The sequence below is a fragment of the Chrysochloris asiatica genome, unplaced genomic scaffold, assembly GCF_000296735.1.
Source record: "Chrysochloris asiatica unplaced genomic scaffold, ChrAsi1.0 scaffold00040, whole genome shotgun sequence".
Classification (NCBI taxonomy): Eukaryota; Metazoa; Chordata; class Mammalia; order Afrosoricida; family Chrysochloridae; genus Chrysochloris; species Chrysochloris asiatica.
This window is the reverse complement of record NW_006408558.1, coordinates 11,719,633-11,743,411: the sequence shown is the minus strand read 5'-3', so window position 1 is coordinate 11,743,411 and position 23,779 is coordinate 11,719,633. Positions and strand designations below refer to the sequence as shown.

General features: G+C 57.8%; 1 protein-coding gene across 1 annotated transcript; it reads left to right on the top strand.

The window, feature by feature from the left end:
- The first annotated feature begins 5,216 nt into the window (after positions 1-5,216).
- Positions 5,217-14,829, top strand: DUSP8 (dual specificity phosphatase 8). The gene is made up of 6 exons (XM_006860806.1): positions 5,217-5,447; positions 7,170-7,308; positions 12,193-12,359; positions 12,871-13,030; positions 13,474-13,597; positions 13,794-14,829. The coding sequence occupies exons 1-6, from the start codon at positions 5,217-5,219 to the stop codon at positions 14,827-14,829; spliced, it is 1,857 nt and encodes a 618-aa protein (XP_006860868.1).
- The last annotated feature ends 8,950 nt before the right edge of the window (positions 14,830-23,779 follow it).

The window sequence follows — 23,779 nt, the reverse complement described above, 5'->3', positions numbered from 1 at the left end:
CCCCCCGGCCCCTGTCCCGGCTGCGCTGGCCCCCGCCGGGCCCATGGACGGCGCGGCCGAACGGGCGGCCTGATCGTGGCGCTGCACCCAGAGGCGCCCCGGAGCGGCGAGCGCGGAGAGAGGTGAGCTGTCGACAGGGAAGAGGTTAACCGGCGGGACCCCGGGCCCGGGGTGCCTCTCCCGGGGCGGCGGTGGCGGCTGCGCCCATGGGTGCCAGGGGCTCCGCGGGGCTGGAGGCACGGGGCAGCAACCGCAGTGGGAGCCTTTCCTGCCGTCGCCAGCGACAGCCCACCTCGACCACCCTCGCCTTTCTCCTTGCAAGTGGGTGACATAAATCAAGGACCCAAGGAGACCGTTTGGGATCCAGGCTGGATCTGAGCCCGGACGCCCACCTACAGCCCCCTGGCTGGGGCCCAGAATTGGACTAGGTTGTCCATTCGGGGAGATGCCGGTGGCCTGGATCGAGAATGGCCTTTGACCTGTGGCAGGCTGGCCTCCCCCTACCCCCCTTCCGCGCCGTTCTCTCCGGCCCAGCCGCCCGCATGCCCCCACCCCAGGGTGCTCAGCCGGCCTCTGCAGAATAAAGACGGCGGCTGCTGCAGAGGCCGCGCGGGGCTGGGGGAGGGGCTGGCACTGCCAGGCTGAGAGCCCTGACCTCCCTCTTCTTATCTGCCCACCTGGGGGTTGGGCAGACCCAGGTGGGGAGGGAGGGGCGTCATATGGTCTGGAGGGGAGTGGGTAATAAGGGACCCTTGAAAAGAATTAGCCTCTGGCTGCCAACAACAAAGTGCTGCAGGGGGGAGGTGAAGCTGGCGCTGTAGCAGGGTGGGGGCTCTCCGGGATGGAGGGGAGACGTAGCCAAGGTGAGGGCTGCAGGCTAGGCGGTCAGCACAGTTCCTGCCCTGTGCCCCAGCCCGGAGTCTGTGGAGATTTCGGGCACTGTACCTCCTCCATCCTCCAGCACTCTCATGTCTCCGGGCGGCCCAGGGTTGCATGTAGCATCCAGTGGCCCGGTCCTGCATAGGCATTCACGCCTCAGATGGCTAGCAAGTACCCACCACCTTGGACAAGTCATGTGACCCAGAGCTGGGAGTTCACACTGGAGTCGGAGTGAAATGCCTCCTTCTGCATTCCGCCTAGGGCAAGTGGGAGAGTTTTTGGGCAGGTTCTAGTCCCATTTGGGAGATGCCGCAAGGAAGAGTGAGTTCTGGGCTGGGAGCTTAGGAGCCCCTACTGGCATTGTCTCTCCACTGGCAGGGACAGAAACAGAGTCCCTGAAGCTTCAACTAGACACAAGGCCCCGAGGGGCATCGGCTGCATCCAGGGAAGCCAAAGGGAGCCTGGGTGCATCTTCTAGCCATACAGCCCACAGGGAACACAGAGGAGGGGCGCCATCAGAGCAGGACAGAGGTGGGTCACACTGTTACCAAGAGGACAGAGGCCAGTGGAAGTCCCAACTGTCCAGCTGTGTAGCAAGAGTAACAGTGATGAGGAGAAGTCTTGAGCTGACCCCATGTGTGTCACAGGCAGGGGTATGGTGACCAGGAAAAGACCAGGGCTGCCCCAGCTCTGTAGTGACCAGTAGAAGGCCTGCAGTTGAATAGGGTAGGACAGGCCAAGGTGAAATCAGGGAAAGTTGGTCCTATTCTATCAGGGTCCTGTGTGCCAGGGCATTCTAACCCCACTCCCAGAAACTGAGAGCAGTGAGCGCCCACCCCACTGTGTCCCCAGACAGCCCAGGTTCTGACAGGGGTGCAAGAATAAAGGCATCTGGGGGGCATGGTGGCACAGTGGTTAAAGAGCTCAACTGTGAACCGAAAGCTCAGTGGTTCAAGTCCACCAGTCACTGCAGCAAAACCTGGCAGTGTACGTCCATGAACACAGCCCTCAGACCAGCTCTACTCTGAGCCCCAACTGACTCAGACTTGTGGGTTGGGTTGGGTTTTGAAGAAAGTGGCTGAGAGGACAGTGGCTCCCGACCGACCCCCAAGTATGCTCCCTACCTCATCACCTGGCCTTCTCTGTGCTCTGTCTCTGTCTTGGTGAGAGGGCATGTTAGTACTCAGGCCCTCCACTGCTGGCCCTTTTCCGAGAGGAGACTGCAAACAGTTAAGACCTGGACTGCCCACCCAAAGGTAGAAAGCACAGGGAAAGGAAGGTCTGGCAACCTCCCTCCAGTGGAGTCTAGCCAGGAGTCCAAATCCACCCATCCGTCACTGCTTGCAGTTTGGGTTGCTCATGGGACTCGGACTGTGATGGGGGCACGAGCATGCCTCACGGAGGTGCCAGCGTGGGGAGTCACAGTCAGAAGAGGTGCAGAGTTGGCACCTGGGGTTGGAAGTCCTGGACGGACATAAGAACGGGCACATGTGTACATGCATGAGCTGGCATGTGCCATGTGGCCACGTGTGTGCGCACACATGCTTGCTCTGGCATGTGCTGTGTGGTCGTGTGTGCATGCACATGCATGTTTCTGGCTGTGCCGTGTGACCACGTGTGTGCACACATCCACATGTGAGTCTTCACAAATGGTCCAGACTGTGGGAAGGGGATGCACACCAAGACCCCATCTGTGCAGTCCGTGTTCACCAGGGTGGTGTTTTGGCTTCAAGAAGGCAAGGTCCCTGCTGCTTCCACCAGTGGTGGAGGGGGGACATTTCAGCCTGGGAGGGGCCTTCTGCCTTTCCTCTTGGGAGCTGCCCTTTCTCTGGATCAAAGTCCTTTGATAAGGGCAGATGGGGCTGTGCCTAGGGAGCCACACCCTGCCTCCCCCAGCCACACCCTGGCATTCCCATTCTGTTCCAGGGAAGGGAGCAAGGGTAGGAGAGGGTTGGGTACAAGGTCCTTGAGAATACAGGCTCAGGCCCTCGCTATATCTACCCTCCCCTGTGCCCACTTGGTGTGCAAGAGGCTAGGTCAGCATCCCCGCCCAGTTCTGCCCCAGAGCACACAGAAGAGGTGACACGTGAGGGGGTACTTCCCTCAGGAGCTCTCTGACCTAGAAGCCCCTGTGATAATGTTAGTTCCCGAGAAAGGTTTCCTGCAGTCAGTGGGGTGGGAAGAGGCAGCCAGCAGGGTCGGGGGTCTGGGGCAGGATGGATGCTGGGACCTTGCTGAACTTCCTGTCCCTTCTTTCTGGCAAGGGTCCGTGAGGCCGGGCTCCTCTGAGCACCTGCTCTGGCGTGGGCCAGAGTGAGGTAGGGGGGCCCTGGTTGCTCTGCAAACTGAGCCTGCTCAGTAGCTGCTGAACCACGAGCAGCGGTTGCCTGGCACCTCTGCTGTTGCCATGGCAACAGCGGAGGTGCTAACTTGCTAATGAGTCCCCCTCGGCTGCAAATAACAATACTATGGTGGTTAATCGCTGAGCTGGGAGGATTCCTTGGGAGGCCAGGCGGGGCCAGGTACCGGACTGGAGGGCCCATCTGCCCACTGCCTGAAGCCAGGGACGGACAGGCTTTCACCTCCAGACTCCCCTTCTGGGTCTCTGCCCCTCCCACCCTCAGGGCATATTCCTGGGGGCTTGGTTTCCTGGGTACCACGTCTCTTTGATCCCCAGACCCTCCCAGCATCCCTCACCGTGGCACTGGAGCTTCAGATAGTTTCTGGTTTTCAGGTGACCAGTTATCTGAAGTGGCTCCAGCCCTGCCAGGCCTCTAGGGCAGGGTCTCAGGGTGTGGGCAGGTCCTGGGCCTCCCCATACCCCTCACTTCATGGGGAAGATTCTGTTGAGAACCTAGGAAATGCATCCCAATGCAGCTTGGACAGGAACTGAATGACACCCCCTGAGTGGATGGGAACCCCCTTACAGGCAGGCAAAGACCCTCTCAGCAGGCAGAGAACCCCCCGGTGGACAGAGACCTCTCCTCCTTGGCAGACAACCCTTTTGCTATTGAATTTACTAGGTGTAACCCCACTACTCCCTGGGCTTGGTCTTCATAATGGAGGAGACCCCAAGGAGGCCTGGGGGAGGGGTAATCTCATGTCCCCACTGCTGATACATGGCACGCGACCACCCAGATCCTGGGTCACCTCCAAGGTGTCAGTTATGGCTAGCCTAGGCCTTCAGCCTCCCTACCCAGCAGAGGCAGCATTGGGTCCAAATTAAGCCAAGAAGAGAGGTGATCTTATCAGGCAGGGACTGACCCCAAGCGTCTGGAGGAAGGAGAGTGTGGAATGTAGGGATAAGATTCCAAGAGCTGTTCCTAGCAGGAGATGATGGGTGTGGAGTCCCCAGCCTGGGAGTCCCCTGAGGGGATGGTCCAGAAACAGACAGCTTCCCCTAATGTCACCAGAGTCATTGTGATGTGTGATATGACAAGTGTCTTCAGGAAGTCACCCAGGACTGAGAGTTAGAGGACTCCCTGTGGGAGGCATCCCAGCTTCCCCCCACCCTACCCAGAGCTTGTGGAGACATTGGTGGAAAGGTACTGAGGGATCCTGGATCCTAGGATGGAGGGGGGGGGGACCCTCAAGGGACCTTAGTTCCAGGTGGTGTGTTTGTGAGTTTGCACTAGTCACATAGTCCATCCTCAAGCCTCTGTTTCCCCATAGGTAAGCAAACTCGCCACCCTGAGGGATGCTTCCTAGGGGACCTGGAGGCTTGGGTGGGGCTGCTGTAGTTGTTTGGTTGTGACTCCTAGTGATCCTGTGTACAGCAGAACAAAGCCCCGTGCAGTCCTGGGCCATCTTCAGACTGGTCAAGTTTGAGCCCATTGTCTGGCCATTATCCATCTCCTGAGGGTCTTCCTCTTTCACTGAGCCCTCCACTTACCGAGCATGAAGTCTGCATCCTGAGGATGGGGGTGGCCTGTTTGGGCATGTGAGGGTCCTGCCTCAACCTAGTTGGCACAGGATGGGAACTCGAAGCCCTGAGACCTAGCCCTCTGTGGTCCCCCAGCTCCTGCGCCTGCTGCTTCCTGCTCAGGAGGTCAGCATCATGGCCTGTGTGGGCGGCAGAGTCTGGCTCACTCAGCTGACAGGCTGCTGGGATGTGGTCTTTGTAGAGCAGCCAGAGGGGACACCTCCCTGGGGACATGCTTGGTGCCCCAGAGTCCCACCACTGACCCCTCTGAGGCTGACCCTGCCCTGATGACCACGATCTCTCCCCACAGGTCTGGCACCATGCCCGGTCACTCCAGACTCTAGGCCAGACCCCAGGCCATCGGACAGCCCCTCCTTGCGTCAGGGGTCCCTCCCTCCCCTGCCCACTGCCCACCATGGCTGGGGACCGACTCCCTCGGAAGGTGATGGACGCCAAGAAGCTGGCCAGCCTTCTGCGGGGCGGGCCTGGGGGGCCACTGGTCATTGACAGCCGTTCCTTCGTGGAATACAACAGTTGGCATGTGCTCAGCTCTGTCAACATCTGCTGCTCCAAGCTGGTGAGACGCAGGCTGCAGCAAGGCAAGGTCACCATCGCCGAGCTGGTCCAGCCAGCCTCTCGAAGCCAGGTACGAGTCATACCTGGGCAGGACTCTACCCTGGACTCCCACCTACTCCTGGGACCCCCACCTCCTCCAGGGACGCTCCACCTTCTCCAAGAACTTCCCACCTCCTTCAGTGCTCCCCACCAGCTCCAGAGTTCCCCACTACTTCCACGGTCTCCCCACTATCTCTGGGACGCCCCATCACCATGGAGGCTCCCCACCACTTCCAGGGGCTCCCACTGACCACAGCCCTCCTCCCCCACTCTGCCTCTCACACCCAAACCCATCCCACCAGATCCACTCCTTCTTAGAGGTGACACCTTCTCCCCAGACTCATTGCCTCTCTCCCACCCAGAGCCCTGGTCCTGTCAGAGCTAACACTCTCTCAGCCCCAGGATGGTGCATTTGTGTCCCACATTCCCAGGCCAAGTACTGAGCACAGAGTGAATGGGATGAGGTTCCCAGGTATGGATGCACACACAGGAGCAGATACCAGTGGGGGCGGGGGGCTTGATCAGCTGGGATGCACACAGAGAACAAAGTAGGGTGCTCAGGGAACTCATGCAGGGACTGTCTCTAGTCCCCCAATTCTCACACCTGCCTGCAGAGAGGTACATTTATGGAAAACAGTGCCCCTGGTAGACACTGGAATAGCGTCCCTGTCCGATCATCCGGCACCCATCCTTAGATAACTTCACCATCATCACATGAGCTCAGAGAGACAGTCTCGTTCATCTTTTACTTCACACATGACAGTACGACATGAAAATGACAGCCGCCTTTCCTTGCTTTCCCTGACGGAAGAAAATTGGTCTGTGATGGGCTCCCCGTCATTGTTTTCAGCTGCTTCTCTCTATGCGCTCAGCGGAGCAAGATCACCGTCTGCGTGGCCCACGGAGGCTCTCCCATAGGACGGTCTTAGTGTTAACTTGCTTCATGATCCCTCACAGCTGGCCATGGGAACTGTCACGGTTCAGAGAAACCGCTCAGTGGCACCGAGGCACGTACCACATGGGTCACACCTTAGTCTGTGCCAGGCCTCCTGTGGGGTCCCTGTCTTCAGTGACACAGACTTCTCTGTGTACCCAGAAACCCTGGGGTCACCTGCACTGGGAGCACCTCAGCAATCCCCAGGGACACACACACCCCCACACACTGCTTCCTGGGGCTCAAGACCCTCCACCCTATGGGGGGCCAGGCGGAGGAAGAAGGGATTGACATGGTGCTGGTGAGGCTGCGGGGAGGGGCAGCTCGGGCTCCCAGCGCAGAGCAGAGTGAAAACCCAGGTGGGGCATCTTTGTCACAGCCCCCACCCAGGGAATCCGACCCAGTGATTAATAGCCCGGCGAGGACGCGGCCAGGGCGCAATCCTATTGGCTGCCGGTGACATCATCAGCTGGCTGCTTGGCTGGGTCCCGGCTGCGTGTGCTGGGGGCGGGGGCATCGCCCTATGGAGCCAAAGCAGCTCAGCATCTGACCCCCTGCTACCCACCTGTCACTGGGAAGTGGGAACAGAAGCCCACTGAACAGCGCTGTCTTCTTAGTGGGGACAACGGGGCCCCAATACAGCCCTCAGTTTCCCCATCCCTGCAGGGAATTATGGTGAGGGGCGGCGTGTTAACTGAACTGGAAGCTCCTCTGAGGCCCTGTTCTTGAATCCAAAGTAGGTCTTCCAGTGGGGGTGTGGTGTTCATTGTGCCTGCAGTCCTTTCCTGGGGGCCCTGACCTCTTTCCTCATGCCCCCAGGTGGAGGCTGCAGAACCACAGGACGTGGTAGTATATGACCAGAACACACGGGACGTCAGCGTGCTAGCTGCAGACAGCTTCCTTTCGCTCCTGCTCAGCAAGCTGGACGGCTGCTTCGACAGCGTGGCCATCCTCACAGGTGAGTCTGGCCTGCCGGCAGCCTCTCCAACCTCATCCTGTAATCAACTTGGGGGAGTGGAAGGGGCTCAGCTTTGGGCCCCTCCCCGCGGCTCCATCTCTAAGCCTGGACACCAGCCTCTGTTGTGCTAGGGTAGGGTGGGGGTCTCAGTACCTTTGTCTCTGAGGTGCTCCACTGCCCCCCCCTTGGGCTCCCTCCAGCACAGCCCACCATCACCACCGCCAGCAGGTGAAGAGGTGGTCCGAGAAAGCCCAAGTGCCTCGAGCTGGGAAGGGGATATGGAACCTAGACAGAGGTGTGCCCCCAGGAGCCCCCATCCCAGAGCCCCCGACTTGTGCAATCTGGAAAACCCCATCTGACAAGGAACCCGTCCCACACCCGGGAAATCCCCTGCAAAGCAGGTTGCCTAGCAACAGCCTAGCCAATCACGGCTGCTGCCAGGGGATGAGCAGCACTCCACCTCCCAGCTGACCCGTTCTCCAAAAGCAGCCTAGCCAGCCAGCCCCCAGACAGGACCAGCTTGAGGCTGGGGAGCCCCCTACACACACATGTTCCTGCATCCTGGTATAGACCCCCTGGAGAGCTGGTCTGTCCTCTTAACATGTGTCCTGCCGACAGAGGTCCAGGGGCTGCAGCTAGTGGAGGGTGGGCATGAGAAGATGAAGACAGCCTCCTCCCTCACAGCATTCAAGCATCCTGTCCACCTAAGCACAGTGAGGGGCCCAGACATTCCTGTGTCAGGCTCTTGGTCACTTAATGAGGCTACTCGAGGCAGTCCTTCCCAGGAGGTGCCACGTGAGCCCAGACCACACAGTGTCCAGGTGGTACCAGTACATCAGGAGCAGGACCACCCAGAGGAAGGTGCTGGGGCAGGGGTGAGCCTGGTCTAGAGTGGGTGTAGGACTGCAGGTGGTGGCCAGTGCGGGTGGGCAGCTGGGTCCTCCACTCCACACCCTCTCAGCCTCCAAACTGAACCCGGGGGTGATGACTGCACCTGACTGTTTGTAGTTCTGTGTTCCAACAGTTCACACACATACCTCAGCAGGACATGCACAGGACTATGAGAGACATGTGGACAGCTACAGCTGACCACCAGACTTCCAGAGCTATAACCAGGTCTCTGCCCTGTGCCCGCTAAGGCCAGATGCACTGGGCTCTGGAGTCACACTCAGACCCCTGGCACACTTATAACCGGGTGCCGAGCGCCCACCCAGCTGCCTGCCCTCCTTCCCTCCCTCCCTCTTCTTCAGACAAAACCTACAATGAGAGATGGTACTCAGGAGCCTCGAGGTTCCCCTCCACCACTCCATTCTCCTGTCTTGACCCCGACCCCTCCCATCAATTCCACCCACTCATCCATCCCCCCCTCACCCTCACCCCCCTGAACAATGGCTCTTGGCTGTCCACCCACTCATCCATCCCCCCCTCACCCTCACCCCCCTGAACAATGGCTCTTGGCTGTCCAGTCCTGACTCTGCTCCATCCCAACCTGTCCCAGGCTTATTCTCTGCTTCCCCTGTGCCCTTCTGGGCATGCTCCTCAGCCCAGACCTCCCTCTCCTACCTCAGTTTTAGATATCTCTCAGGCCCCAGACTTCTGTGTGTTCCCAATCCTGGGATCTTCCGTCCCATGAAGTCTCCTGTGGTCTGGAACCTGCAGTTACCTCCCTGCCCCCACTGCTATCACGCCCTCAGTCAGCCTGTGCTTGTTCGTTGACCTTGGGGACACAGCCAGGACCCCCCTTACCCCAGGTTATACACTGTCTCTCCCACTGCCCAAGTCTGTGCCCACTGATACTCAGTCTTCCACTGGGCACACTCTTATGTGTCCTTTCAAAATCAGTACAAACACTTCCTCCTCCCGGGAGCCTGCCTGGAGTAGGTGCCTGGCTCTGGGCTCCTTTAGAGCTCCCCTGTGGTCAGATTGCTGGACTCAGATTAGTCTCCCCCACTGGGCACTGAGGGCAGGCAGGCAAGGGTGCAACATAGCCACAGAGTTACCTCTGCACTACCTGTCGCTTAGAAAGTGCTCATGACATGTGACCCATAATGAGAGATCAGGTGCACATGTGGTACCTCCGCCCTCAGCTTTCATCCCTCAGGATAGGAGGGGACAACATCTCCCTCCCTCATCCCCTCTGGATAGAAGATTCTGGGAAGGAGTGAGAAGGGGCCAGGACCCCTGACCTGTATCAGGCTGGGCTCACCTGTGACCTGGCTCTCTGAGCCCCCAAGCCATCACCTGCCCTTCTTTCATACACGGCCCCCCATGTGAGATTGGGGTACACATCCCATTTCTCCAGGGCCAAGTTAGGATGGGAGTCCTATACAGGACGTCCTAGTGAGTGAGTAACTACAAACCACCCCTCCCAGGAGGGCACAGTGGTGAGAAGACAGCAGAAACAGGCTGAGCAGGGAGGACTTGGGTTCCGCCCCCCGAAAGAGGATCTGCTAGGCATGCAAGTGTCATTAGGGTACTTGAGGACCCCCTCCTTCCAGAGGCTGAAATGCTAGGGCAAGGAGTGAGGGCTCCTGAGCAGAGATCCAAGAGAAGGTGGAGGGGACTCTGGGAAAGACCTCTCTGGGGCAGAGGACGGCTGTTGTGACCCCCGCTGCCATCCGTCAGCTGCACTGCTTTGACAGTCTGGGAAGGCGTCTGGCTCTTTAAGCTGAGGGGCCGCCCCATTGGGAGCCTGGCTGTCAGGGGGTCTCCATCCCTGCGGAATGGAGGGTGATGTTGTCACCAGGTACCCCCCTGCTGTGGGACAGGTGGGTCACCCGTATAGCCCAGCAGAAGTGACCTTGACACACACCCAGACCCCCATCCCCCCCAGCCACCTTGTAGGCACTGGCCTCAGACCCTGGGCAGCAGCCACAACCACTGTGCCCACAAAGACCCCTCTCCACTCCTTCTCCCAGAGCAGGGGGACTGCTGAGGGCCTGTCAAGCAAAAGTGCATGTCTGCCTGTGGCGGGCAGGTGGGCGCAGGGACCTGGCACATTGCTTTTATGCACGTCTGAGCTTTCATTGTGAGGATGCTGTTAGCTAAGTGAGCCCACTCTGATGCCCCTGGACATACCTTGAGGTGGGAGACACATAACTCTTTCAGCACCCCCAACCCCTCCCTTTTCACAGGTTGAATCCTCAGTGCCTGGCTGATATCTCGGGGGGGGGGGGGTAATATAGGGGACAGGAAGTGCCTATAGGGGGTGAGGACTTGCTGGACACTTGGCCAGCCTTTCCTGCCACCCTCCTTGGGGAGGATGAAACCCTGATGGAGTTTCCCCCACTCTGGCCAAGCAGTGTAGGGAAAAAGCAAAGGGTGTAAAGCCTGCCCCACGTCCCCTGGCCCTGGACATAAGCAGGCCACAAGGGCACTCAGCTAACTCCACCTCTGCCCATGGGACCAGCAGGTTCCAGAGGGACACTGCCCCTGAGGATACTGTCCATTCCCCAGCTGGATGCTCTAGGGTCAAGCACCCTTGGAGACAAAGAGAGTCCCCTCAGCAATATTCTGATGGGAGGTACCCACAAACAGACCCCTGAAGCTGGGCCAGGGATGAAGGCTGAGGCCCCATGCTGCCCTATCCTCAGGGTCAAGGACCCTGCCATTGGCCTCCTCTGAAGAGCACGGTCATTGTTGTTGTTATTGTGGAGTGTTGTCGAGTTGGTTTCAACTCACAGCGACTCTATGTAGAGTTTCCGAGGAGCAGCTGGTGGGTCTGACCTTGTCCTCCAGCACCAAACCAGGAGAAGCAGAGTAGGAAAGAGCATTGGGGGTCTCATTTCCGAGTACCACCTTCCCACTCTGCCTCCTCCAGTGGGTGGGATCTCAGATCTCAGTCCAGTTGCGGACAGTGTGTGTCCACAGCAAGAAGCAGGAACCCACTGCATTTGTAACCATGGATGTGTGCTTCTCAACGGAATTCACCTGTGCCCCACACCATAGTCAGTTCCGGGGTGCCCTAGGCACTTCCTACCTCAAGCTGCCAAGAGTTGGTGAGTACTAGGTGCCACCAAGCAGCTAATCTGAACCACTGTCCACTCCAGCCTCCAGGACCAGTCCTCACCACGAGCCTCATCTTGTCTGAGCTTTGTGACAATGCCATGCATGAGGCCACTGAGGTCAGAGACGCAAAGTGGTCATAAGCAGGTTCTGTGACATGTCAGGGACTCAAGCTTGGGTCTGTCCAGGCAGCAGAGAGGCTCCCAGAACATAAACATGCACAAGAGGCAGCCTGCTCCCTGTCCCCAAGGTCCCCCGCCCAGCTCTGTCCCTTCCTTCGGGGTGGGCTGGGGCCAGAGTGGCAGCGCAGATGGTCCTGCGGGCGGTACCAATCCCAGGGGGTGATGTCACGACCAGGGAGGGGCCCTCACAAGCCCTTGCCTCCTGGTCCTGACACCCAAGTCCAGCCCAGGGCTCCCAGCCAACTCGAGGCAAGGATTGCATCAGCACAGGGGACAGGAAGGCCATGCCTGGTCACTGACCACGGTGTTGGAAGCAGAAGAGGGCCTCCCCTGTCTGGGCTGTATGAACAGATTCCCACTGGAGACCCCTGTGGCCTGGGGGCTGCCCCTGCCTGGGCCTCAAACCTTACTAGCCAGCTACCTCAGCCACATTTATGGGCGTTGCCAACAGCGTCCTTAGCCAGGCCAGCTCCTAATTAGCCAGTAGAGTCGCTTGTGGGTGGTCAGAGCTGCCCTCCCACATTCAGGACACAGACCAGGTGAGTGGGCAGCAGCCGTGGCCAGAGCCACCCTCCCACATCCGGACACAGATCAGGTGCACTGGCTGGAGGCTCAGAACTGGGTATCACAGGATGCCAAGAAACGCCTGCCCAGCAGTGGCCTGCTGACCGCACCCTCCTTTGTCCCTCCTTTGCAGGGGGCTTTGCCACCTTCTCATCCTGCTTCCCCGGCCTCTGTGAGGGTAAGCCGGCTGCCCTGATGCCCATGAGCCTCTCCCAGCCCTGCCTGCCTGTACCCAGCGTGGGTCTGACCCGCATCCTCCCTCACCTTTACCTGGGATCTCAGAAAGATGTCCTGAACAAGGTGTGTGTACTACCAGAAGCTCAGGTGGGAGGCAGGAAGCCGGAGGCCAGAGTGGGGCTCATGGGGGATTCGGGGAGGGCCAGAGGGGGCTGGGCTGAACAACAGGCTCCTGCCCCTCTGTGGAGCCAGCATGCCAGACTGCTGATGTCACCGGGCCCCTGGCCAGCCCTGAAAGGATCCTGTGTTTTAAAACTGGTGGAGAGAGAGAAGGGTGCCGGGACCGCCCATGGAGTCATAAATTCCTCCGGGTCTCCTGCACGCTGTGGGCCGGGTGGTAAGAACCTGTGTCATACCACAGCAAGGTCCTGTGGGCGCCAGCAAGGGATGGAGGGGGCTCCTGGCCCCCAGCCCCTAGGCAGGCCCCAAGAGGAAATCTCACTAGGGTTTCAGGAACCAGGCTTACCTGCCCAGCTACAAGGAGGAAGAAGTCCCCTCCTCCCTACCCACCCCATCCCCAAGGGCTTGTCTTTTGCTTACCCACTCCTCCCAACCTGTCCCCCTGACCCTCCAGGACCTGATGACCCAAAATGGAATAAGCTACGTCCTCAACGCCAGCAATTCGTGCCCCAAGCCGGACTTCATTTGTGAGAGTCACTTCATGCGTATCCCTGTCAATGACAATTACTGTGAAAAGTTGCTGCCCTGGCTGGACAAGTCCATCGAGTTCATCGGTGAGGACAGGACAGGGCAGGGACCTGGATGCAAAAGGGAGGTGTGCCGTGTAGTCCGTGTAGGTGTGTGTACAGATTTGTCTATGTAGCTAGCTTGTGTGTACATGTATATGAGGAGCCAACATCTGTGTGTGTGTGTGTGTGTGTGTGTATGTAGCTGGTGTGTACGCAAACATGTAGAGCCAGTGTATATGTGTAGCCATACACACATGCATTTGTGTGCCTTCTGTGTTTGCACACGTGTGTGTAGCCGGTGTGTGTGTAGCCGGTGTGTGTGTAGCTGTGCATGTCTGTGTGCACATGTTTACACTATTACCTGGAGGGGAAATTCCCTGAGAAGCAACTGACAGGCAGGAAGGTTGGGTCTCCTGAGGGTGCTACCTGGGTAGGACGGGACCCTGGCACCTCACACTTCCCCTATACCAATGCCCACTTGCCCCCAGATAAAGCCAAGCTGTCCAGCTGCCAAGTCATCGTGCACTGTCTGGCCGGCATCTCCCGCTCCGCTACCATCGCCATCGCTTACATCATGAAGACCATGGGCATGTCCTCGGATGACGCCTACAGGTAGCCCCTCCTTCCATCCTGGGCCTCCACCGGGGACTCTCTGGTCCCTCCCCCACTAGTAATTGAAGAACCGCTGCCCAGAGATTCAGGGTCCTCTGACTGTGGGTGTCTGAGGGACAGGGGGGAGGGTGTGTGTCAATGGCTGGGGTGATGGGCAACCAGCTGTGACCCAGCCCTGACCGGCTCTTCGTGGCAGGTTCGTGAAGGACCGGCGGCCGTCCATCTCGCCTAACTTCAACTTCCTGGGCCAGTTGTTGGAGTATGAGCGCAGCCTCAAACTGCTGGCCGCCCTGCAGGGCGACGGAGCGCCCCTCCCAGGGACCCCTAATCCCCTCCCAGGGCCCACAGCCCCCCTGCTGCCGCTGCCACCACCTACCTCAGAGAGCGCCACCACTGCAGCCAGGGAGGGCGCACCAGGCGCGGGCGGGGAGCTCCTGGCGCCGACCTCCGCACCCGTCACCAGTGCGCTGCAACAGGGCCTGCGCGGCCTGCACCTCTCCTCCGACCGCCTACAGGACACCAACCGCCTCAAACGTTCCTTCTCGCTGGACATCAAGTCGGCCTACGCACCTAGTCGGCGGCCCGAGGGTCCAGGGCCCCCCGATCCTGGCGAGGCCCCCAAGCTCTGCAAGCTGGACAGCCCCGGAGGTGCCCTGGGCCTGCCATCGCCGGGGGCCGACAGCCCGGACGCGGCGCCTGAGGTGCGCCCACGTCCCCGGCGGCGCGCACGGCCCCCAGCCGGCTCCCCAGCGCGTTCGCCCGCTCATGGCCTGGCCCTGAACTTCGGTGACGCGAACCGGCAGACTCCGCGGCACGGCCTCTCAGCTCTGTCGGCGCCTGGGCTTCCCGGCCCCGGCCAGCCCCCCGGAGGCTGGGCGCCACCACTGGACTCTCCGGGCACGCCATCGCCCGATGGGCTCTGGTGCTTCAGCCCTGAGGGCGCAGGCGGCGTGGGCGGCACGCGCTTTGCCCCCTTTGGCCTGCCGGGCTCGCCGAACGCAGGCGGTGGCGGTTGTGACCTGCGGCGGCGGGAGGTGGCGCGGGCCGAGTCCCGGGACGCGCGGACCGGCTGGCCCGAGGAGCCGGCCCCCGAGACGCAGTTCAAACGTCGCAGCTGCCAGATGGAGTTCGAGGAGGGCATGGTGGAAGGGCGCGCTCGCGGCGAGGAGCTGGCCGCCCTGGGCAAGCAGGCAAGTTTCTCCGGCAGCGTGGAAGTCATCAAGGTGTCGTGACGGCGGGCCGGGACGGCTGACCTGGGCCTCTACGGGGCCTCGGGCCGCGCGCCATAGATCCGGATTCTATACGGAAAAGAATGGGTTTTACCGCGATTTTTATCGAGAAGTAAATATTTCCATTTTTTATTTATTGACGCTGTTCATTCTGGCAATGATTTGGCAAAACGGCAAGCGGTCCTCTCATTTTACTGTCTGGTATTTAAACTGAAACACACGTTTCTAAGCAATATGAGGGCCACCTTCAGCCACAAGCTGGGTGCCAGGCCTGGGGCCCCCTCCCCACCCTCCACCCCCACCGGAAGCACTGCTGACCATTGCGAGGGGGCTGCAGAGCTTTTGTGCACTTTTTACATAAGAAAAAGGGGAAAAAAGAAAAAAAAAAAAAAAAAAACCTTCTTTGCCACAAACTGAGCCGCAGAACCCTCCTGTCCCCCACCCCTCCCCGCCTCCTCCTTTCCTCTCCTTCTCTGCTTCCTTCTTGGGCTCTACACCAAAGCCATAGGTGGGGAGCTGGCCCCCGAAGTCCAGGTTTAACAGACTTCACCGGGTCAGCTCTCACCCAGCATTGGCACAGGGCCGCCCCTCCCACCTGCCCTCCCGCCTCAGACCTGGTCCCCGTGCATCTTGACAGAACATTGGCTAGGTGTGGTCGTGGTCTCAGTGGGGTTAGGGAGCGTAACAAGGTAGGGGCCAGGTTCGACAGAGGGGGAATCTCAAGTGTCAGATAATACAGCCCAGGAAAGGGCTTGGAATGGGAAGGACCTGCCTCAACCTCCTGGGGTGGAGGTGCTGGAGTCCTCTAGAGCCCCCCCCCTGCCCCCACCCTCTAAGGAAGCACAGCAGTAGTGGGGTGACCCCAAGGGCGGGGGGACGACCTCATAGCAAGAGGAGAGAAGTGAGTCAGGGCTGGCCTGGGTCCAGCTATGGGCTGGGGAATGACTTTAGGGTCATGTTCAGCACACCCCACCCCCCAGCTCCAGACCCCTGAAAAAATGGCTTCAGATGTAGCCCTGTGGTTGGAAGGGCCAACATGGGTTCTTACTGTGTTGAGGGATGGGGATTTGTTAGCACCTGTCAGACCCTATTCTTCCAGGGGGTGGGGGTCTTCGCTTTGGGAGAGCTATCTCAAAGCATGTAAAGCCCCCTGCCTTGTGTAGATGCAGGAGTGCTCCCATGTCCGCCCCAACCCCACGGGGGTCTTTCAGGAGTTAAGCCCTCTGCACAGTTTCTTCTCTGGGGCTTCTCCTCTTGAACTCTCCTCCAGTATCTACAAGTGGGCCAGCCAGGGTGGGGAGGGTAGGAGGAAACCCCAGCTACCTCCACTCCATACCACCTGGATCCATGGGGACTCAAGGCTTTGGAGGCAGGAGTGGATGTCTCCGTCCCTTCAGACGTCCTAGGTTTGGGGGGTGGGGGGCCCGTGCAGGACTGAGTCCTGGAGCAGGCTGGGTGGGTGGGGGGTGCCCGCTGAGCTGCTTCTCCTGCTGTTTCTTCTCTGTTCTTCTTTTGACCCCAACCCTGTGTCCCTTGTCCTCAAAGCAAAAGTCCTGTTCCTGTCTCCCCACCCCCACCCTTGTCCCTAAGAAAATAAGCTATCGTTGTATTTGCAATCTATGGATTAGAGATTTAAGTATTTATTATCATTGGTTAATTATTATTATTATTATTAATTATGTAAACGTGCCCCTGTCTGTCTGTCCATTTGGATTTCTAAGGTGACCCTGGGTGTGGAGGATGCACTGGTCCCCCTCCTCACCCCTCATGCTGTCCAGGAGACAGTGGGATGGGGCTGCTGGTTGGGCCCCAAAACCCAGGAGGCGGGTCCCCCAACCCCACTTTCTCCCTTCCTCCCCCATTTCTCCATGGCCACATTACCGTGGCCCCCCCTTAGGCCACAGAGTCTGCCCTGGTTCTTACCTTTGAGGCATTTTCACCCAAGGGAGCATCTGAGATCAAGGAGATGGTCCTGTCTCCACCCTGCCCCTCCCAGACACTGGGGGAGGAGCTGAGCCCCTCCCTCCAAGACTTAATCCGCTCACTGTCCAAGGCGAGGCAAGAGAGCTGGACCTCAGGGTCCTAAGCAAGCCTCTTCATCCCGCTCCCCAGTCCCCAGTGTGGCCCCCGCTGTCCTGGCCAACCTGGGGGCTCCCCCTGGAAAGGATCTTCCCCTTCCTGTAGTTGGCTTCCAGCTGCAGGGAGGAGGCAGGTCCCCCCACCTCAAGTTCCTAGTCTCTCTGGGGGGGCTGTCTGCTCCCCACCCACTCCTGCCTCAGAGTCCTCCCCAGTGAGGCCATACCTTCTGATTCTGTCCCCATCGCTCCTTTTGTATTTGGAAACAATGTGTTGTAATAAATCCTGACATGGATGTTTTTCCCGGACTTTATTAGCCTCTTTCTTCGGGCTAGTGGCAATAGGGAGCATGGGAGGGAGAGGTTTGGGGGGTTTGGGACCACCCTAGAGGCCCACTGGAGCCAAGAGGCTGGTGTGTTGGATCAGAGAAGAGTTTGCGGACCCGATGTCCCAGACCAAGCACAGCACTCCAAGGGGGGTGGGCAGGGAGTTCGGAGGGGCTCTTGCTTCCAGGCTGGTGAGCCTCTAGAATGTGGTACAATCCTCAGACACACCTCTAGGGAGAAGTGCCCTAAAACACCCTTTCTAGTTGTCGCATACTGGCGGTGGTGGTGGTTATGTGCCGTCGAGTTGTTCCTACTCATAGCGACTCTGTACAGAGTTTCCGAGGCTGTAAATCTTTGTTGTTGTCATTAGGTGCCGTCGACTCATAGCAACTCTATGCACAACAGAAGGATGCACTATCTGATCCTGGGCCAACCTCACAATTGCCAGGCTTCAGCACACTGACGGTGCCATTTTGCCAATCCATCTCACTGGGGGGTCTTCCTCTTTTTTCTCTGACCCTCCACCTTACCTAATATGATAACCTTCATAAATCTTTATGGGAGCAGAAAGTCTCATCTTTCTCCTTCAGAATGGCTAATAGATTCTAACTGCTGAACTTGCAGATTGCAGTCCAACTTGTAACTCACTAGCAACCAGGGCTCCTTGCTAATGTTCAAATCATTTGTTGTTGTTTTTAAGTACTGCAGAGTCGGTTCCAACTCATAGTGACCCTGCACAGGGTTTCCGAGGCTGCAAATCTTTACGGGAGCAGAAAGCCTCATCTTTGTTCCGCAGGACAGCTGGTAGTTTCGAACTGCCGACCTTGAGGTTAGCAGCCCGATTCATAACCACTACACTACCAGAGCTCAAATCATTTAGAACTCCGTAAAAGAAAAGCTCTATTTTGCCCCCGCCTCAGCAGTAACCTGGTGTGGCGCTGTGGGCTGATGCATCAGACTGCAAAGTCATTTGAACTGCAACTCATCATCTGCTCCTTGGAAACCGTATACAGGGTCGCTATGGGTCGGCATCGACTCGACGGCACTCAGCAACAAGAGCAGTAATTACTATTGGGTCTGCCTGTGAGGACACACACACACATCACACAACACTAGTGCTTCCTTTTCAGCAGACATGGGACTAACTGCAGTGAGAGTCAATCACCAGCTTTTATCTCAAGCATGCATTTAAGGAAGACGCAAACAGTTCAAAAACCAGAATGTGCAGAGAGGGTCTGGCGGAGACCACGGTCCCCAGTCCCCTGTGGGTTCCAACCTTAAACCCAGTGTCTTCAGGGCTACATAGCTCAGAGCGCTGGCAAGGAGGGCCCCTCTGGTTTGTGATCATAATCAGTATTGCTGGGAGCCCCCATGAACCTACACAGCGGGGCCTCTCTTGGGGGGCAGATTTTCCAACATGATTTTCTGGGTCCCTCCAAAATTTGCCCCGACTCTGCAGTAACAGGGCGTGTGTGTGCTAGGTTTGTATTCACTGTGTCCAGCCAGGCTGGCTCTTGATCTTTTCAGGGAATCCTTAGCCTCAGTACCAAGGTCTGTGTTCGCAGTCCCAAAGGTCTGCAATGAAAACAGGGGGTCTGGCCCTTCTGGGACATTTGCCCTACTTACCCTAAGAACACTTTCCCCTTTTGCAAGGCCAGGCCCATGTGTGTGAATGTGTGTGCGTGTGTGGACCTATAGGTATCCACACGTGTGTGCGCACATGCCCAGGGGCTTCCGATGTGAACATGTGTATGGATGTGTGTAAGTGAGCATGCGAGTGGTGTATGGTGTGTTCCAGAGAAAGAAGAAGCCAGGGGAACGAGCTGTGGTAGAAGCTGAGCTCCTTAAATCCTGCATCCCTAAAACTCTTCAAAGAGGCCAAAAGCTGGAACCATGGCTCTGGAGTGAGCAAGTTTATTTTTAGCTCAAGAACATCTATTTATATCTCTGGCAGCCCCTTAGAGTCAATAAAACCAAGGACTGGAAAAAAGCTGACTGGTGTCTCCTGTCATACCATGGAGACACATTGGCTATAGGAGGTAGGTGAGCAGACCATTCTCCCGATAACCTGATAATCAGTGAGGGTACAGGGCTGAGGACCCTGGGCAGTGTAAGGCTGATGGGGCGGGGGGCGGCATGATGCCATTTATTGACTCAAGCAGGCTCACTTTCCCAAGGATTGCCAGCGTGCGTAGTTAAGGAAGAGTCCAGCACTGCCAGCTTTTCTCAAGCTGCGTGTGAACACCACAGTGTTACGATAGCAGACATCTGCCAGCCAGGGTCTCCTAAAGACTGGATACCCTGCTTCCTCCTCCATGTCTCCCCAGCTCATGGCCCAAGACCTTTTGGTTTTCATTGGGTCTTGGATGAGTGGTTGGTTAGATAAGTGAATGAGTGCATGGGAAGATGGACATGTATATATATGATCGATAGATTCATGTGTGAATGGATAGTGGTAGGTGATAAGGTGGATAGAAAGGATGGATGAATGGATGGATGGACGGACGGACGGATGGATGGATGGAAGGGTGGGTGAGGTAATGGGTAGATAGGTAGATGGATAGATTGATAGTAGATGGATGGATGTGTGGGAGAGTGGTTGGTTGGCTGACTAGCTGGGTAGATAGGTGAATAGGTGGTGAGATGGACAGATTGATGCGCAGGTGTATGAGTGAATGAATAGATGGAGCGGCGGCCAGATGGATGGACTGATGTGTGGATAAGTGGGTACATGGATGCATGAGTGGGTAGATGGATGGGTATGTACGTGGGCACGTCTGTGAGTCAACCTTATAGAGCTGACCTCAGTTCTCCCACTGGATTGTAGATTTGCCCTTGGCTCTTGAACACAGAAGGTGTTCAGTGAGTATCCAATGAGTGAAATGCAATATGGTCACCTCTCAGAGTTCAAACCCACCCAGATCAACCCTCTCCAAAGTCTAGGGAGAGGAGTCGACTTGTTCCGCATCCCCCAGAGATTCAGGAGCTCTCCAGTTTCCCAGTACTCCTTCTCCACTGAGTAGGCCCTAGGGGTATCCTGGGACACAGGCCCCTCACACCCCTTTCTACTAGACCCTACTTTGGTAGATGGATTTATGAAACTCAGAACTGAAGAGCTTAGAGCAAAGCAAAGATGGCAGGCTTCTGGGAGGAGGGAGAACTTCCATCAACATTTGAAGGTTGTATTTTCTTTGGAGAGGGTTGATCTGGGTGGTTTGAGGCCTAGACCACAGAGTGAGAGGAAGGGCACAGGTAGTAGGGAGCATGACTGAGGGGCAGGGTGGAAGTTAACCTCCTCAGCTGGTCAGGACCCCCAAGGCAAGGTCCAATGGGATAGCTCTGAAAGGCAGGTGGGTTAGGGACGTGCTGTCTGTCCGGTAGAAATGTGCTCCCAGTGGTCCTGGCTGAGACGTGGCCCTCAGGCCTCAAGGAGCAGCCACAGAGACTTGGAGGAGCCTGAAGAATGATAACAAGCACTGGGTATCCCATTTTCAACTAAGAGCCCTGCAATGCGGCTTGAGGTGGCTGCCCTCTTCCAAGAACACTTGGAAGAATGCAGGCAGACGAGCAGCAGACCCAACCCTCAGGCCCATCTCCTGCAACAAGAAGCTTAGATGAGAAAGCCAGACCTGGTCCCAGTGTTGGGGCGTCTCCTGATGGAAGATGGCTTCAGGCAGGAAAAGAGGTTGAGGGGCGAGAAAGGAGTGCCCCACCCCACCCCCACTAGGGATCCAGGTCTCCATCACCCTCCCTGCAGACTCATGGATGGAACTGGATTAAGATGTGGCCCCTTCAGTCTCCAGATCCCAGGGTGGGGGGTGAGGTGGGGGAAGGGAGGCTTGAGGGGAGTTCAAGAAAGAGAAGTATGCCCCCTTCCCTGCCACCTGCCCCACCACCACCACCACCACCACACACAGATCAGGGGGATACCAGGCACAAGTCTTTGCCAAAAGCTGGGTGGAGCCTGGATGAGCAATCCCAGCTCTTCAAAGCCTGGGCCAGGCCTTGTCTGTCTTCTTCTTCGGTGCAGCCTAGTCGGTTCTGACTCATAGCAGCCTGGAGAACGAGACACTGACTGGTTGCGTGCCATCCTCACAATTGATACACTTGAACCCATTGTCACTGCTGCTGGATCAAGCCATCTCATTGGGGGTCTTCCTCTTTTTCAATCACCCTCCACTTTACCAAGCATGATGTCCTTCTCCAGGGACTGGCCCCTACTGATAATATGCTTGAATACAAGAGATGATGTCTCGCTATCCTAGCTTCTAAGGAACATTCTAGCTGTACTTCTTCCAACACAAATTTGTTTGTTCTTTTGATAGTCCATGGTATCTTCAATATTGTTCTCCAATATTCTTCACCTGTCTGCCTTGTTTTGTTATTAAGTGCTGTTGAGTCGATTCCAACTCATGGCAACCCTGTACAGGGTTTCCAAGGGGCAGCTGGTGAGCTTGAACCACCGACCTTACAGTTCAAACATGATGCATTAGCCCACAGCGCCACACCACCTGTCTGCCTTAGGAATTTTAAATGTCCTGGGACGGGAGCAGGTGTCAGGCCTCAAGGGAGGGCTGGGAGGAGCCACGGCTGGTGGAGGAGGGGCAGGGAGGATACTGTCTTAGGAACCCAAGTTGGGTGAGAAGGCTGGGGAGGAAGTCAGGAAAGGGAGTGAGGGAGGGGAACAAAGTGAGGCCTGGAGGAGACTCTACCAATGCCCAGCCCAGAGGGTATCCCTCCTGCCTCAAAGGGTGGATCCAGAGCAATTAAGGACTTTCTGAGGGAGTACCTGGGGCTGGGGCTCTAAAAGAAGAAGGGAGGCTGCCCCTTACACCTCCTGTCCACCCCCTTCCATCCTTTCTGGTACCCAGCGCCCTGGCCAATGCTCCCCTCGCCCAGCACACCAACAGATGCCCTCAAATCCACACCTGAGCCACTGCCCAGGATACAGGTGGTGGCACCGTTGGCCACAGGACCAGCCAAAGCCAGACTCGACCTGATGCTGTTGGAGGTTGAAGCTATAAATAGCCAAGAAGAGCTTGAAATAGAACTGGGGGGGGGGAAGGTGGAAAGGGGGGTGCTATTAAGTGCTGCCCAGTTCCAACTCCTAGCGACGTGTACAGGGTTTCTGAGACTTTGAATTTTCAAGAAGGCAGAAGGCCTCTTCTTTCTCCCTTGGATTGGTTAGTGGGGGCCAATCCGGGAGCTGGTCAGAGGCTAGGATGAAAGAGCCGTGAAACAAAGCCTCATTCTAAGGCCCTCCCCACCCCACCCAGTTCAGTGGGTGTCTCCCTCAGGAAACACTTGGGGAGGCAGGGTGAGGCTGGGTGCAGCACAACCCGGCTGGGCCTGGGGTTTGGCCTTGCCCCCTGATGCCTCCCAGGACCTGCAGCAAACAGCCTCCCCTCTCTTACCGCCAGCCAAACCCATGGCCCATGGAGACCTCTTCAACTGCCTCAGCAGGAATCCATAGGAAATGGGGACCTCCTCTTCTCTACATTGTCTCACCTGACTGTCCCCCAAGTCAGACGCAGGGTCCCGGCTCAGGCTCAGAGAGGCTACCTAATAGCCTGGGTTCACTGTGGTAATGGGAACAACCCTCAAATCCAGCCTAGGAAGCCAGGAATCCCTGCTTTCTCTCTCCACCTGTTCCCTTTCCCCCAGGGAGTCTAGGGAACTAGACTCAGCCCGGAGACCCCAGGTAGGCTACACATGCTGGGGGCTCAGAAACAAAGAGCGGACCATCACCTCCTCCCTGAGACCCCCAGCCAGGGTTCTGGTGCCAGACCATGTCTGTGTTTCCAATGGTGGTCAGCCAAACAGGAGGCTGGAGTTAGGTTAGTAAAGAACCGAGGCTGGCCAGGTCCTTCCAGTGACTAACCCCAGAAGGGCGGGTGGGGGAGGAGACCCCTTTGAGCCCTTGCCTTTCCCTGGAGGAAGCTGGCTTCTCCAATCTCCGCAAGGTCAAAAACTGGGAGATCCCCGAGGTGGACTGTAACGTCAGTCCCCTGTATATGTGTGGTGTGTGTGTGTGTTTTCAGTGGCTGAACAGGAATCCACATCATATGCCAGCCTTGGGGGTCATCCCTCCCCGAAAGCCCAGCTTGACCAGCCAGGAGCAACTCAGGGCTCCGAGGCCGAGGCTGTGCGCCCGGCGCTGTGGGTGCCACCCGCCATGATCTCACGCGGGAAGGCGGCGCCCACACTATGACCGCCCAGCCCACTGCCGGCGCCCTTCATCTTCATTCAAAGCGCCACCGCCGCCCCCTAGTTCCTGCGGCTTCAGAGTGCCGCGAGCAGACTCAGTGCCCACGGGTCCAGGTGGCGAACACCTACCGGAGCAGGGAGACGTGCGGCCCGTGTGCGGGACCGCTCCCAGCCGGCTGGTTCCTAGGGCTTGCCTTCTCCCGGGGCCAGCGCGCCCGGAGAACGGCCGGCAGCGCCGCCTGCTGCCCGAGCCGGTGCGCCTGCTTCGCGCACAGCCCGGGGTCCAACCTGGCAGTGTGAGCAGGCGTAGCCTGGGGGTCCCGTCTCGCGCAGTCTAGCCCCGC

Bases quoted from the DNA above. Each gene is read 5' to 3' on its own strand.
- DUSP8 (XM_006860806.1), top strand. From the start codon at position 5,217: ATGGCTGGGGACCGACTCCCTCGGAAGGTGATGGACGCCAAGAAGCTG. The intron at 5,448-7,169 runs GTACGAGTCATA...TCATGCCCCCAG, and splicing joins AGCCAGCCTCTCGAAGCCAG to GTGGAGGCTGCAGAACCACA. The intron at 13,598-13,793 runs GTAGCCCCTCCT...TCTTCGTGGCAG, and splicing joins TCCTCGGATGACGCCTACAG to GTTCGTGAAGGACCGGCGGC.